At 45.5% G+C, this 16,928-nt stretch overlaps 1 protein-coding gene across 2 annotated transcripts; it reads left to right on the top strand.

Moving 5' to 3' along the window:
- The first annotated feature begins 374 nt into the window (after positions 1-374).
- LOC136571349 (potassium voltage-gated channel subfamily E member 1-like) lies at positions 375-11,382 on the top strand. Of its 2 annotated transcripts, none has more exons than XM_066571722.1 (2): positions 375-448; positions 7,433-11,382. In XM_066571722.1, the coding sequence occupies exon 2, from the start codon at positions 7,459-7,461 to the stop codon at positions 7,873-7,875; it is 417 nt and encodes a 138-aa protein (XP_066427819.1). In that variant the 5' UTR covers positions 375-448; positions 7,433-7,458; the 3' UTR covers positions 7,876-11,382. The 2 variants fall into 2 exon arrangements, with proteins under 2 accessions (XP_066427819.1, XP_066427818.1); XM_066571721.1 differs by having other exon boundaries at positions 406-504.
- Positions 11,383-16,928: the final 5,546 nt, after the last annotated feature.

The following is a 16,928-nucleotide window of genomic DNA, read 5'->3' as shown; positions in this document are numbered from 1 at the left end:
GGGAGCACCAGGACACTTCTGACAGCTCCCGAGTCTAAAAAGTCCCAAAATTTCTGGGGATTTATGGCCAGTAACCAAAAATCCCCCCAGACCCACCACCCCCTCTTTGTCCAACAACAAACACCCTCGCAAGAACAACTTTCCTGCCTCCCACTGCTGACACCCCTGAGTCCTCCCCGGTGCCACCCTGCCGCTGTGCTTGGTCCAGGGCCACCTTTTGTCCTTTCTTGTCCCTTTCAGTCCCTTTGCTCGGAGCAGGAGCCGCCCAGCTCGGGTATCCTGTCCCCGCCTGCCCGGCCACTCCCTGCCGTGATTATCCCCAGCGCAGCCAGGCCACTCCTCCCCTCCGCCCCTTAAATAGTTAAACCCGGGAGCGGCCGCAGCCAGACGGACAGACGGACACAGAGGCGGATGGACTGACGGACACAGGGACACAGCCAGCCCGCAGGTGAGGGAGCGCCGGGCAGGTAAAACAGCCTCTGCAATCTCCCGGGCTGATGACACGTGAGCTGCTTTAATTATTCATTCCGGTTGGAAATTTGTTTGGATACGTTTAGTGGAGGTGGTTTTTTCCCCCCCGTGAAAAGCAGCTGTGTTTTGTTTAACCCTCTTGTTATTGGGAATGTTGTTTAAAAATTACCTAAATATGGCATTAGGTAAACAGAGGCATTAGATGTATATATAAATATAAACATAAATATAAATAAATATATGTGTGTGTACGTGTCTGTGTGTATGTATATATATATGCCATATATATTGTGTATGTATAAACACACACAAATATATATATATATTATATATATACAGGTATCTGTATAGATACATTTTTATATATTTGTATATAAAATATATAAATATACACACTCATATATTTGTAAACAAAATATCTATGAATATATTTTTGTATAAAAATATATAATGTGTATATACATATAAGTGTATATAATATATATTTTATGTGTATATACATATGAGTGTATATAATATATAGATTTTATGTATATACATATAAATATGTTTGTATATATACATGTATATGTATACATCCATTTCCATATATTTATATAAATATATATATTCACATATATATTTATAAATAAAAATATCTATAAATATAAATTTATATAAAAACATATGTATGTACATATATGTGTATCTATTATATATATACATGTATAAATATGTTTGTATATATATACATGTGTATATATATGTACATGTATATGTATATATACATTTTCATTTATTTATATATCAAATATATAAAATATAGTCATATATATTTATAAATAAAAATATCCATACATAGATATTTATATAAAATATATAATATGTATATACATATATGTGCATATAACATATATATTATATTAAATACATGAAAATATGTTTGTTTATATATGTATATATACATATATTTATATATTAAAATATAAAAATATATATTCATATATATTATTAAAACTATCTAAAAATATATTTATATAAAAATATGTAATATGTATATGTGTGTATATAATATATGTTATATGTATGTACATAAAAATATGTTTGTATATATACATTTTAATATATTTATATATAACTATATAAATATATATTTATAAATAAAATATATATTTATCGATAGAATATATATAATATGTATATACATATAAATATGTGTACATATATATATCCCATATATCTATATCTCTCTCTCTATATATAATATGTGTATATATATCTGTATCTATACGTGTGTATTTATATATGTCCCATAGACAGATCTATCTCTCTCTATATATATGTATAATATAACAGAGACTTGTAGCTCTGTTTTTGTATTTTAATGTTTTTGTCTGTGCAGGGAGAGGAGAAATTTTAATGTACTTCAATATTTAAAAATTTCAAAGTATTTTTAATGTATTTTAATGTTTTTCTCCTTGTAGGAAGAGGAGAAATTTATGCAAGCCCCCATGTGTGCATGGATTTTATTTATTTTTTTCTACTTGTGAGGCAGGAGATGGCGATCCCGGATTGGGCTGTGTCGGAAGGGACACTCAGCCTCCTCCAGGGACACCTTGCACTGTCCAGGCTGCTCCTGGGCCACTCCAGGGCTCCCAGCTTCCCTGGGAATTCCATCCTGAGCTGTGGGTGTGGGGCTACCCCTCTGCACACACACACACACACACACAGAAAGGTCCCAGCAATCCTCAGGATGTGGATAAGAGGGGGGGAAGGGGCTGAGCCCAGTCTTGGAAAGAAACAAACAAAAAAAAGCTGATTTTTCACGGGTTTAATTAACCCACCAATGGAAATGGGACTGGAGGGACACCCCAGTGCCTCCGTGGTGACCCAAAACCCACCCAGGCCCTTTCTCTGGCACACGGGGCTCTGGGGTTGGACCTGCTGCTCCTGGAGACTTCTCCCACTCTGGTTTCTGTGGTCCCGAGCTCTTCCAGCACTGCCTGTGAGTTGCTCATGGACAAATAACTCAATTTATTTATATAAGACCTGTTTACACCTTCCTGAACACCTGGAGTTGCCCAAGAGCAGCCACAAATCCTTCCTTAGTTGTCTCTAAAGGCAGATTCTGCCCAAATTTTTATTTAATTATTAATTTTTTAATATTTTTACATATTATTTATTTCTTTAAAAATAAATATATTATTAATATTATTTATTTCTTTTAAAAAGAAATTCTATAAAATAATTTTTCTATTATATATAATAAAATTTATTATATATAATAACATTTTATATGTTATTTATATTATTTATTTGTTTTAAAATAAATATATTATTTATGTGATTTCTTTATTTTTAATGTATATTGAGATTTTTTTAATATATTGAGATTTTAAAAATATATTGAGATTTTTTTAATATATTGAGATTTTAAAAATATATTGACTTTTTTATACTGGGATATTTTTATACTGGGATTTTTAAAAGATATTTATTTTTTAATATATTGATTTTTTAAAATATGGATTTAAAAATATTTTTAATATAATGACTTTTTTATATTGACTTTCTTTATATTGACTTTTTTAATATTGAGATTTGAAGTGCCTGTCCAACATTTCATTGAGAATAAAACACTGTTTCCCTTAGAAAGCAAAGTCTGACCACATGAAAAATCAGCATTCTGGGCTTTATATTCGATTTTAAATCCCCCAAAAATTCCTACACCAGGACCAGTCCCACTCCAGTGATGGCAGGAGTTGGGGAACCCATAGAATTCCAGAAGGTTTGGGTTGGAAAGAGCCTTCAAGACCATCCCAGTGCCATCCCTGGCATGGGCAGGGACAGCTCCCAATGTCCCAGGTCCCAGGCAGTGTCCATAAAACCAGGGACAGCTGCACCCAAAGCTGCCTCACCTTCAGATGGCAGCAAACAAACAGAATTTTGGGGCTGGGATGGTCTGGGGGTGGCAGAGCGAGGGGTTGGTGGTGGTTTTTTGAGGTAGAATTGCAGGGAGTTGGGAATTCCAGCAGGAGGAGGAAGGAGTGGGGATTTATCCCTGAATTTTGGTCTCTGTGCCCCTCGTGGCACTGCCCATAAATCCCATGGAGCAGAAGGGTCTGGAGGGGCAGGGCAAGGAGAGCTGGGCTTGGGGAACACCTGGGAAAATCTTATCAGTGTCCCTTCCAACCCAGCCCTTTCTGTGATCACCATCTCCTGCCTCACAAGTAGATAAAAATAAATACAATCCATGCACACACGGAGATTTGTATTAATTTCTCCTCCCCCTACACAGAGAAACACATTAAAATACAAAAACAGAGCTACAAGTCTCAGTTATATAATATATATATATATATAAAGAGAGACAGATAGCTATATGTATATGGGATATATATATACACACATATATATGCATATACATATTATATAAAGAGAGACATAAATATATATATATATGGGATATATATATATGGGATATATATATATGGGATATATATATCTACATATATATATACACATATTTTTATATATATACATATATTTATATATAAAAATATAAAATTTATATATAAAAATCTCCCTGGAGGAGATTGAGTGTCCCATCCAGCCCAGCCTTTTCTGTGATCACCACCTCCTGCCTCAGAAGTAGATAAAAATAAATAAAATCCATGCACACATGGAGATTTGTATAAATTTCTTCTCCCCCTACACAGACAGACACATTAAAATACATTAAAAATCCTTTAAAATTTTAAAATGTTGATGTACATTAAAATGGATTTTCAGTCAGATTTTTTGCAGCCTAAAATCTTCACCTGGGGTTGAACAAAATTATCTTTAAGGTCCCTTTCAAATTCTTGATGAATTTTAAGAAGCCATTTTGGGCTGGGGCAGAGGGAAGAGTTTTATAATCCATGAGTTTAATAATCCATGGGGACTTTATTTGGAATCTGGAAGGGATTTTGCCTTTCTGTTTTCCTATAGAGACAAAAAAATCCCGTTCATCTCAAAGCCACACCTGAGCCACGTGATCCCACACACCCAGAGCTGCTGGAATTCCTGGGATTCCCTGGAAAATATATATTTATATATATCTATATATCCCACACACCCAGAGCTGCTGGAATTCCTGGGATTCCCTGGAACATATATATTTATATATATCTATATATCCCACACACCCAGAGCTGCTGGAATTCCTGGGATTCCCTGGAACATATATATTTATATATATCTATATATCCCACACACCCAGAGCTGCTGGAATTCCTGGGATTCCCTGGAACATCCCCAGCTCCAGGTGCTGTGCCTGTAAATCTCCATAAATCCCAGATCACACAGACTTTATTGGGACATTAGGAGATTCCAGGTGGAGCAGTCAGAGACCAGCAGGACAAACAAAGCCATTAGCAGTGTCAGGAAAATTAATCCACAAACACCAGAGGTTTATGTCCAAAAAGGAGACAGAGGAGTCCTTTGGCTTTATTCCAGTTAAGGGAGAAGCCATGGGCCATTCCCCTGGGATCTCTCCAATTTTTGGAGGACACAACTTCTTTTTTTATTCTAATTTCCCAGCCACATTTCCCTTCTCTCTTTCCCCATTCCTGAGGCACTTGAGAGGTTCAGACTTCCCAAAACACCTGATACCAGAGATACCCTCTAATGTATAACCCTCCCTTTTAATGTTTAATTCTTATGGAATTTAGGGGTTTTTCTTCCCCATAGTTTCTTTCATCTCTCAATGTCTAATTTCATTTATCAGCAAACCTAAAGTTCATTAGTAAAAGCAAATCTCTTTTTCCATTCATCAATCAGTGGAATCCTTCCCATTGTTTCTTTTCTGTCCCAGTGCTGGTTTTATCTACCAGCAGACCCAGAGCTGATTTGTAAAGACAAATCCACTATTCCTCTCATAATGTACACGTATATGTATATATAAATGTATATATATGTATATATAAATGTATATAAACACACAAACATATATATTTAAATATATTTAAATATATAATATATAAATTAAAAATATACATTAATATTTATAAAATATATTAAATATATATTTATCTATATAAATATATGTCTATAAATATGTATATACATATATATGTATGTGTATATACATATATTTATTTATACATAAATATATAAAATATATCTAAATATATAAAATTTATATTTATATTTATAAAAATATCGAAATATATACTAATATAAAAATATATAAAACTTGTATATACATATATATGTATATACACATATATATTTATATATAAAAATATATAAAATAGAAAATTATATTTATATTTATAAAATATTAGTATATATATAAATATATATAATATGTATATAAATATGTATATACATATATATGTGTCTATATATATCTCATATACATATATCTACCTCTATCTCTTTCTTTAATCTCCTTATTTTTTCAGATTTTTATAAATTCTCTTATTAACGTTAATTTTAAGTCTTAAATGTGAGCTGTTTTAAACCCACTTTTAAAAACCCACTTTAAAACCTTTGAAACTCACTTTTTAAATAGGTTCTGGTAGGAAATTTCAGGCAGAGCCAACCCCTCAGGTGTTGTAAAGCACCTGAGCTCTGGCTGCAAGAGGTTGTTCCCTCATTTTTAAAGACCCTTGATGAGCAAAACAGGATGAAAACCAAGGAAAACTGAGACAAAGAATGGTGGAATGGTTCTGTTGGGAGGGATCTTAAATCTCATCCCATCCCTGCCATGGCAGGGACACCTCCCACTGTCCCCAGTGCCCAGCCTGGCCTTGGGCACTGCCAGGGATGCAGGGGCAGCCCCAGCTGCTCTGGGCACCCTGTGCCAGGGCCCCAGCACCAGGAGAGGGAATTACTTGGAATTAGCAAAAATTGCGTGTTTGGGATGAAACTCTTGGATTAGATTTACAGCCCTCATGGGCAGAGTGGCACAAAGCTTTTCTGAGATTGTCACATTCTTCTCAAAGAAGGCATTTCAGAGAGCTAAAAATGATCCATGGATTTCTGTCAAAATTGGGAAATTGTTGCTGCCAAAAGCTTATTTTTGGATGTGGGATTGGGAGATAGAGCAAAAATTCATTTCATCTTTAGATTTTTCAGAATGCCAGGATTTTGTGGTTTGCTTGGAGGGAATGGTTTGCCCAGAGCAGCTGTGGCTGCCCCTGGATCCCTGGCAGTGCCCAAGGCCAGGCTGGGCACTGGGGCTGGAGCAGCCTGGGACAGTGGGAGGTGTCCCTGCCACGGCCTGGGTGGCACTGGATGATTTTTAAGGTCCCTCCCAACCCACACCATTCCTTGATTCTGTGACAATCCCAGTATAGATTTCCTCTCCTCTTGAAGAAGTGACTTTTCATCCCATTTCCATTGAGATAATCCCTGGAATAGGCAGGGTGATTCCCAAATTCTCACTCTGATGCTGCAGCACCAGCAGAACAGAAGCAGCCTCAGGGAGTTGTGTGTGCCCTGCCCGTGTTCCACAGACAGCACAACTTTGCATTCCCTGAATTCCTGCCCTAACTTGCCACTGGCTTCCACTGTGGAGCTCTGCCCGTCAGGTGTGCAACTGCAGGATGGAATCCTGGAATCTCTGAGTGGGAATAAACCCCCAGGAATCACCCAGTGCCACCCCAGAGCCCAGCAAGCCCAGCCTGGGCATCCCTGGCAGCGCTGGCCAAAGGCTCCTGGAGCTGTGGCAGCCTCGGGGCCGTGCCCATTCCCTGGGCAGCCTGGGCAGTGCCAGCACCCTCTGGGCAAGAACCTTGCCCTAAAATCCAACCCAAATCCCTCCTGGCCCAGCCCCAGCCAGGATCTGTCCCTGTCTCTGGGGCTGCAGCTCAGGTGAGCTCAGGCTCCTCCAGCTGAACATCCCAAGTGCAGGAATCCCCAGACCAGAGGACAGGGAGTGGTGTGAAGGCCCTGGGCTCAGCTAATCCCTTCTTTTTCCCTTTGTTTTGTTTAGATTTGGCCTCTGGAGTGGAAGCTGTGATGGCTTTGAGCAACCACACCAACAGCAGCTCGGTGCTGCCCAATCTGCTCCACATGGAACAAAAGAAGGCCCTGAGGTTCAACAACTACAGCAACCCTGCCCTGGAGCTGCAGGAGGAGATCATGGCCTCCTTCTACATCCTCATCATCGTCGGCTTCTTCGGCTTCCTGCTCTTTGTCATGATGCTCAGCAACATCGTTTCCAGCAAGCCCGAGAACTACATGGACTACCTGTACTCGGGCAAGCTGAGCCCGCCGCGGGGCCAGCTGGAGCTGCCCCAGACCCACAGCAAGGACACCAGGGACACCTTTGTCATCATCAACAGCGCTGCCTTCCTGGACCTGCAGCGGCAGGACAGCACAAACCAGCCCGGGACCGAGGGGCTGAGCACAAACTCGGTCCTCAGGGATGTGTGAAAATGGTTTTTTTAAAATCTTTCCTGTTGTTCAGCCTACCCAGGGATCATTTTCCTCCTTTGTGGAGGCTTCCCACGTGTAGCTGTGAAGGCACTGGAGGGGAAGGTGTGTTGTTCCAGCTCCAGGCCTTTGGATGAGGGGCTGGAGATGAATTCCCTCTTGGCTGCTCTTCCATGGCTGTTCCTGTTGTGTTTCCATGGCTTGACTCTCGGGAGAAGGGATCACCCTTCCTTTGCTGTTGCCTCCAGCTGGGACAGTGTGTCTGTGCCTGCTTCCTGGTATTTCTGATTCCCTAATTTATTTGGGAGCTGCCAGTGAGCCCTGGCTGTGACTGTGCCAGCAGGAACAGCCTCTGTGTCCAGCCTCAAATGATGGGAAAGGGTTGAAGATCTTCAGTGGAATCTGTGTCCAGCCATTCCACAAAGAATGAAGGTTATTCCAAGGACCTGGAGGCACATGCTGGACTTGGACTTGTTTCGTCTGCAGCAGGTTTTGGACAGTGGTCGTGCATTTCTCAGCAGCTCTTCCACACTTGGCTGCCCTAAACCAGGAAAATGAGGAGGGCCAGGACATCCCATTCCCAAGGGCTTGGAGACAGGACAATGGGGAATGGTTTCCCAGTGCCAGAGGGCAGGGCTGGGTGGGATCTTGGCAATGAGGAATTGTTCCCTGGCAGGGTGGGCAGGGCTGGGATGGAATTCCAGCCCTGGATCCCTGGCAGTGCCCAAGGCCAGGCTGGACACTGGGGCTGGGAGCACCTGGGACAGTGGGAGGTGTCCCTGCCATGGCAGGGGTGGCACTGGGTGAGTTTGAGGTCCCTTCCAACCCAAACCATTCCATGCTCCTGATGTCCCTCCCAGAGCCCCCCAGGGCAGCCTCAGGGCTGACAACTCTCAGCTGGAGCCCTTGGGGATGTGACATTGCTGTGCCAGTGATCCCAAAACAAAATCCCTGCAGCTTCCCCAGGGTGGTTACAGGAACCAAGGGGGCTGTTACAGTTCTGGGGTGTCTTCTGCAGGTCCCCACGGGGCTCAGGAGTGCTCAGCCTGTGCCCTGCAGAGTCCTGGAGTCCAGGATGGGAGATGTGGAGAGGCAAATGCTGGCAGAGGGTTCCAGCTTGCTACACTTGGTCCAAGAATTCATTGGCAAAAGCTCTGGAGTCTGCAAATCCAAATGGTTGGAGACCAGTGGGGCAGATACTGTGAGAACCTTGAGGCATTTGGTTATAGGAGCAAAAATCCTATGAAATCCTATAAAATTGTGAGTCTGAATGTTGGGGGTCCCTCTCAGCCTCCTTTATGTTCCTTTGTGTGTTTGCTCCTTGTTACTGACAGGAAAAGAATTCCCAACAATTTAATAGGGAGCATTGTTTCCTAATTCTCCTTCCACAGGTTTTTACTGTCTGGAACTTCACATTTTGCTACTGTGATGTTTTTCTCTCCCAGATTTTCCTGTATCCTTTTCTGCCATGATAAAGTGTTGCTATTATGGGATTTGGCCACTGTTTGGGCCAATCCAACTGCCTGGAATTGATTTATTCCATGTGGGCCACATCCTTCAAGGGAGTTTTCAGAGCCTGATCTTCTCAGAACTGTTCCAAGGCTGCTACTTCCAGCTGATATCCAGGCTGAAATCCAAGCCACTCTCTTGGCTTTCCACACTTGTCCTTGCAGTTCCAGAGGTTCAGCTTTCCAGCAGAGACCTCTCCTTTTTTGGACAGGTGCATATTCCCAGCCCTGGCTCCAGCAGGGGCCAATTAGGGATTGGGGTTGGTTTTGGATCCTGTTCCTTTGGCTTCCCCAAGGTGTCCACAACTCCAGCTCCCAGCAGCCACGTTCCCATTGCTGCTGCTCAGCTGGAAAAGGGGAGATGTTTAAAGGTAGAAACAACATTTGCAGCTTCCAGGTTTGGTCCTTCTCCCCAGTGGGGCTGTTTTCCAGAAGGGGACAGGTGGCACCATCCAAAATTGGATGCAATTTCTGCCGTGCCAGCACCGAGAGGAGATTCCAGCCTGACTTCCAGCAGCTCTGAGAATTCCTGCTTTGCACACCCTGCTTCTCCATTTTTCCATGCAACAGCATCAGGAAGCAGAGTTGGTGATGCCTCATTCCATGGTGAGATCCAGGTTTTGGAGATGCCTCATTCCATGGTGAGATCCAGGTTTTGGAGATGCCTCATTCCATGGTGATATTCAGGTTTCCTTGGTGCCTCATTCCATGCTGAGATCCAGGTTTTGGAGCTGCCTCATTCCATGCTGAGATCCAGGTTTTGGAGGTGCCTCATTCCATGGTGAGATCCAGGTTTTGGAGGTGCCTCATTCCATGGTGAGATCCAGGTTTCAGCCTCCATCTCCCACTCCAGATTTTGGGCAGGGATTTCACCTCCTGCTCCAGTTGCTGCTGCAAGAAGTGCCAGGCTGGAAGCTGAACTCCACAGGGAAGGGCAAACTGAGCTTCCAGCAGCAAAGTCCCTGCTGAGGGACGACAGAACTCTGCTATTCCCTTGGGAATGAGCCCATTCCTGCTCACTCCTTCACCAGCTCCTGTGGGAGGCTCAGGTGGGTCCTTCCCTCTGCACTGGGGGCTCCACATCCCAAAAAGAGAGGGGGAAATCAAATTCTGACCACTCAGGATCTGGTTGGTGGCTTTGTCCCCTTCCCAACCACTCTGTCCCAGCCCCTTGGAGCTTTTTTCCCTTCTGGCTTTTCCCTCCCCACCCCAGGGAGATGCAGCTGATAAAACCATGCTGATAAAAGCTCCAACTCCCAAAGAAATCCCAATCCTACAGAGTCCAATGTTCCCATTTCTACCTGGAATGGTGTCTGGGATGAGGCAGAAGCCATGAGGGGAGTGGGATAAACTCAGCCTTGGCTGAGAATTCCTGATGCCCAACCCCAAATTCCATCAGTTTTCACAAAGTCTCTCCCTGGTTTAGCAGGAAACCACCAGCTCTTGTACTGACTCTGTTCTGAGGGGTAGAAGGCTCTTAATTTAATTATTGTCCTTATTTATTTTCTAAATTTCTTACTTTTTTTTCTCTTTCCATCCTGAGGCCATCTTTGATTTGGGCAAGTTTTTCTCTCTTGGTTCCAGCAGAGCTAAAATTACCCATTTTTGGAAAGTATTTTTCACACCAGAAATACAACTTTGGTGTGGGACTTCAGCTCATGCTCAGGAATTCATCAGCCAGTGGGACGGAAAAGAGATTATTTAAATTGGGGATGGTGTTGGTTAGAAAAAGAATCCTAATCTTTGTCACTTTGTGTAAGACTGGGAGAGAACCAAATTCCCTGTGGAGAGTTGGTTTTGGAAAAAAAAAAAAAAGAAACCTACAAAACATTTAATTTAGATGAAAATAAAATATTAAATTTCAAACTTAATTTTAGCTGTAATATAATACAGCAGTTAAAAAAAACCCTACTGTCACTGTGTATTTCATTATGTTCTGAATTTCATGATGTTTTTTGTTGGCATTTTAAAATAAATGTGAAAACGTGTGTAAAATAAATGGTTTTGTGATGATTTTTAGCTCGAATCTCAAATGTGGTGACTGTGAAGGTAATGACATAATGACCCCTGAAGTGGGTAATTGGGATGCAAGTGATAATTGCCACCCTAATTGCTCCATTAACAGGGACTTTGTTCAGGGGGAAGTGGTAAATTTGGTGGTTGGGTTGGTTTATGTCACTGCTATGGGGCTGGGACACAGAATCCCCTGCTCAGTGACACTGGGATTGCCAGACCACAGAATCAGGAATTCCTGAGTGGGAATAAACCCCCAGGGACCACCCAGAGCCCAGCAAGCCCAGCCTGGGCATCCCTGGCAGCGCTGGCCAAAGGCTCCTGGAGCTGTGGCAGCCTCGGGGCCGTGCCCATTCCCTGGGCAGCCTGGGCAGTGCCAGCACCCTCTGGGCAAGGACCTTGCCCTGAAATCCAACCCAAATCCCTCCAGGCCCAGCCCCAGCCAGGATCTGTTGGTTTCTCTGGGTCTGGGTTGAAGGCACTCAAGATGGTGTTTCATGTTTGGACTCAGGTGTTTAATATTTCTTATTATTTCAGTAAAACACTTACTTATTATATCAGTAAAACAGTCTCACTGCTGTGAGTTCTGCAGCTTTCCATTAGAAGGCACAAAATGGCCAACAATCTCTTGTTACAAGGTTTTTTAAGACTGAACTATCCAATGAAGAACTGACACCTGAATTATTTTCCTTTTTAACCCAATAACTGATCCCAAAGAGCTGCAATGGGGACTTTTCTGCCCAATTACAAAATGCCACCCAAACCCATGGAGAAGAAGGAGGAAGAAGCACGATGAAGAAGAAACCCAGGACCACACCCTGTGCCCTCCATCTTGCTTCCATTCACAACACACTAAAAATCCCAAAACCTCAATTTCTCACCAAGTGATGCACCTGCACTGCTCTCCATAATCTATTTCACACTTTTGTGGATTCCAGTCTATGTTGAAGTCTGGGAAACTTTCTCCATGGATGAGGGTCAGAGTCAGTGCTGCCCTGGGGGTCAGGGCACCCCAGAGCAGACACAGAAATATTCCTGGTAGAATATTTCTGGGTTTCCACAAGGATCCTGTCCCTGTCCCAGCAGTGGCCATTGCCTGCCCCTCACCAGGCTGGTTTGATTTGGGGGTGAAGGAGCCAGGGACAGCCAGAGCTGGGTGATGCCCCCTGGGACAATGCTGTGTCCCCAAGGCCTCAGGAACACCATGTCAGCCTGGAACAGGGACAGAGGAGGGAGCAGGGAAGAAAGGAAGCCCTGCTTCATTCCTGGATGCTCCCACAGCCCTTCCCTCACTGCTTTCCTCCTGGTGTCCACTCACAATCAGGGAGGGCTAAAAGCAAGAATGACAAAAGTGACAGGGCCTTTTGGAGCCTGTCTCAAGAAGGGCATGTCCTGACTGGTGTGGGATGAAATAAATAAATAAAATTATCAAAGAAGGAAACAAACAGGTCAGGGCTGATGCTGCCCCTGTGCCCAGCCCTGGGGGCACCTCTGGCTGCTGTGTCCAGCTCTGGCTCCTCAGCACAGCAGGGCCAGGAGCTCCTGGAGCTGAGCAAGGGCCTGGAGCAGCTCCGTGCCCAGGAAAGGCTGAGGGAGCTGGGGCTGCTCAGCCTGGAGAGGAGCCCCAGGGAGAGAGAGGGGCCTCAGCCCTGCCTGGCCCTGCCTGGCCCTGGGTCTGTCCCTGTGTCTGTCCCTGGGTCTGTCCCTGGCTGTCCCAGGAGCAGGGAGGTCATTCTGTCCCTGCACTGCTGAGGGCACACCTGGAGTGCTGTGCCCAGCTCTGGCCCCTCAGTTTGGGAAGGACCTGGGGACCCTGAGCACATGCAGAGGGGCCAAGGAGGCTGGAGAGGGGCTGGGAACACAAACCCTGTGAGGAAGCCCTGAGGGAGCTGGGGGTGCTCAGCCTGGAGCAAAGGAGACTCAGGGCTGCCCTCCTCACTCTGCACAGCTCCTGAAAGGGGCCTGGGCTCAGCTGGCCCTGGGCTCTTTCTCCAGCAGCAGTGACACACCCAGAGCACACAGCCTCGAGCTGCACCAAGGGAAATCCAGGTGGAGAGCAGGGAAAAGGTTTTTCCAGCAAGGCTGAGAAAGTTCTGGAATGGCTGCCCGGGGAGGTGTGGAGTCCCCATGCCTGGGTGTGTTTAACAAAGCCTGGATGTGGCACTGGGTGCCAGGGTTCAGTTGAGGGGTTGGGGCTGGGCTGGGCTCGATGGTCTTGAAGGTCTCTCCCAACCCAGGGATTCTGGGATTCTGGCTGTCCCTGGGTCTGTCCCTGTGTCTGTCCCTGTGTCTGTCCCTGTGTCTGTCCCTGTGTCTGTCCCTGTGTGCAGAGGTCAGAGCAGGCCCAGGCTCTGCTCCAGGCCCAGCAATGGCCCCAGAGCCACGGGCAGGGCCTGAGCCCAGCAATTCCCCTGCACAGGAGGCACAACTTCTGCCCTGGGTGTGATGCCTTAAGTTTGAGCTTTTCTATTTTTCAGGTCCTGTGCTGCTTTAGTGTGTGGGGCTGGGTTCATATTAGGGATGGTGAGCTCTGTGCACAGAGCAGGGAGACAAAACAATTCCTGCTCCAGCTGGGCACCAAGGACAAATGATCCAAATCTCAGCCCCGGAGCACAAACCCCGTGGGCTGGAGAGAGAAAAACAAGCAGGGTGGGACTGCAGGGGCTAAAGCTGGAATGGGACAATGAACTGCAAGGTGCAAATGGAGCAGAACTGATCCCAGGGACAGACCCCGTGCCCGGCCGTGCATTTTGGGGCCATTTTGGTTCATCTTGGGTGCAGCCCTGGCTGGGCTCTGGTGCTGCCCAAGGTGCATCCATGGAGGAGATGCTTTGAATAAGTCCCTGCTTTATTCTGTAGCTCTGCCCAGCCTCTGCTCTGGGGCAGCCTTCCTCTGTGTCCAGAGGGATCCTGCCAGGCTGCCCCAAAATATCCATATCTGCTAAAAACCTGTCTAAATATTCCAATAACTCCATGGCTGAAGGCCAGAGCCCACATCAGGATGCCCTGTCCTTAATTCCTGCTGGAGAGGGACAGCAGGCTAAAGGAAAATCCCAGAGTCACAGAATCCCAGAATCACCAAGAGACTTCCATGGGCATCCAGCATCACCCCAAACCCTGTCCCCAAGGGCCACATCCAGACTCCTCCTGAACCTTTCCAATGACTCCAAACCTCCCTGGACAGCTCATTCCAATGGAGGGAAATTTTCTTTGCCCGTCTTCAACCTGAGCCTGCCCTGGTGCCATTTGAGGCCATTTCCTCTCATTTTTTCCCTGTCCCTCCTGTCAGGAGCTGTGCAGAGCAGTGAGGTCCCCCCTGAGCCTCCTTTGCTCCAGGCTGAGCCCCTTTCCCAGCTCCCTCAGCAGCTCCTCCCAGGCTGTGCTGATGGATTGGGAGTGCTGTGAAATCAGAATGAGGAAAGGAATAGTTGTGGTGCCTCTGTCCCCCGGGGAAAGGCAGGGATTGCACAGCCCTGGGCTCCTCTTGAGCCACAGCTCTGCTCACCCCATGGCCCAGTGACTGCTGCCCTGCCCTGCTGACCCCTCTGGGGACAGGGAGCAGCTCCAGCCAGAGCAGCACAAACCCAGCACTCCATTGCTGTGTCTGGGTTTGCAGGAAGGAGAACAAGCCCAAACCTGCTGGGCTCAGAGCCCTGGCTCTGCTCCCTCCTTGGGCTTTGCTTCCAGGGCTCAGCAGCTGCAGGATCTGGTGCTGTTCCACCCTTGTTCCATGGAAAGGTGTGTCCTGCCCTCCCTGACACAGCAGAGCCTGTGGGACCAGGAATGGGACCAGAGGGTCATGGAATGCTTTGGCTTGGAAGGGCTTTATAACCATCTTGTTCCATCCCCCTCCCACTGCCCCAGGCTGCTCCAAGCCCCAAGGTCCAACCTGGGCACTGCCAGGGACCCAGGGGCAGCCACAGCTTTGAGGGAATTTCATCCCAGCCCCTGCCCACCCTGCCAGGGAACAATTCCTCATCCCCAAGATCCCATCAAATCCTATTTTGAAGCCATTCCCTGGCTCCTGTCCCTCCAGGCCTTGTCCCCAGTCCCTCCCCAGCTCTCCTGGAGCCCCTTCAGGCCCTGGGAAAGCTCTAAAATTTCCCCAGAACCTTCTCTCCTGCAAGCTGGACAACTCCAATCTCCTGCTTCCCAAGGAAATATCCCAAGGAAGCAATTTGTGCCACAGGAATTATCCTTCCTGGCTTGGATTCCTTGGGAAGACAAGGGGGGAGCCCCCATGAAGGATTTCATGCAAACAAGCATTAAGAGAGAGGAAGTTTCCTGCCAGATTCCCAGAAAATAAAGGGAAAACCAGAACAATCTCCTTTTCCTGGGAAAGCTTTGTCCAATCCCTTCCTTCTGGGAGGCTGAGGCCTGGCAAAGCTTTTCTCCCCAGTCCCTTTTAACATCATGGAAACCTGTGGGCAGGAAAAAGAGCTGAGTCTGAGATCCAAGGAACTTTGGGGATTTTACAGAAACCTCTCCAAGAGGAGTCCTTGCCTTTGCTCCAGTCCCCCTTTGCTGCTGTGAGGGATAATTACAGCCCATGTTTTCCACAAAACCCTGTAACCCTTTGTGGGGAAGGAAAATATTGTGGCTGATGCAGCTGTGACTCAACTGGTAATTTGGGGTGACGAGCAATTCCTTGAGCATCTGACTCAAGTTAATGGGAGGATGTTACCCAACAGCAGCACCTTAGTCAAGAGCCCTTGAAATAACACCCCAGCTCCTCAGCAGGGCTTGAAATCCCCGTTGTTTTATTGGGTTTGCCAGCAGGAGCTCTTGGAGGGAGGCTCAGGGCACTTGGATATTGCAGGAGAGCAAAGCCAAGCTCTGGTCCCACTCAGGAATCTCTGTGTGTGTGTGTGTGGAGATTTTCTGTAAAATGTGGGAAAAAATAATTAAAGGATCTTTGCATAGGGATAAGAGGCAGAGGCAGATGCAAATGTTGGGGGAGAAGCTGTCACAGATGTCCCTGTGCTCAAGCTGGGATGCAAATCACCTGAATTTCCATCATGTCTCATTGACTAATGACTCCTAAGTGCTTTTCCATGCCTCATCTTCATGGAAAAAAAACCCCCACAAACATTTAGTTTTCCTCCATCTCTTGGAGCAGGTCTGTAATGGATCACCCCAACACATTTTTAGATGGGAACATTTTAAATGGGAACATTTTCCCCCATTTTCAAGCCCTCAGTCCTGACAGCTTTCTCCCACCCCAGGGCCAAAAGCACTTGGGGACATAATTTAGGGGTGATTCTGGTGGGACTGGAGGATCCTGGAGGTCTCTCCCAAGCTGGATGATTTGGGATTTTGGGATAAAAGCTTTTCTGAGTGAGCAGGCAAAGTGGAGCCCACTGGGAAGTGGGAGAAGGGTGGCCAGGAATGGAGAGCCAGGAGACATCACCCAAAGCTCCTGCTCTGTCCCTATGAACTTATTCCTTGGAATTTCTTCCTGCAGGGCCCAGGTGGGAGAGGAGCAGGCATGGGAGGAAGAGGGAACACCCTGATGAAGGTCTGTGTGAGAAA

This window comes from Molothrus aeneus, chromosome 2, assembly GCF_037042795.1.
Source record: "Molothrus aeneus isolate 106 chromosome 2, BPBGC_Maene_1.0, whole genome shotgun sequence".
Lineage (NCBI taxonomy): Eukaryota > Metazoa > Chordata > Aves > Passeriformes > Icteridae > Molothrus > Molothrus aeneus.
This window is presented reverse-complemented; position numbering and strand designations above follow the sequence as displayed.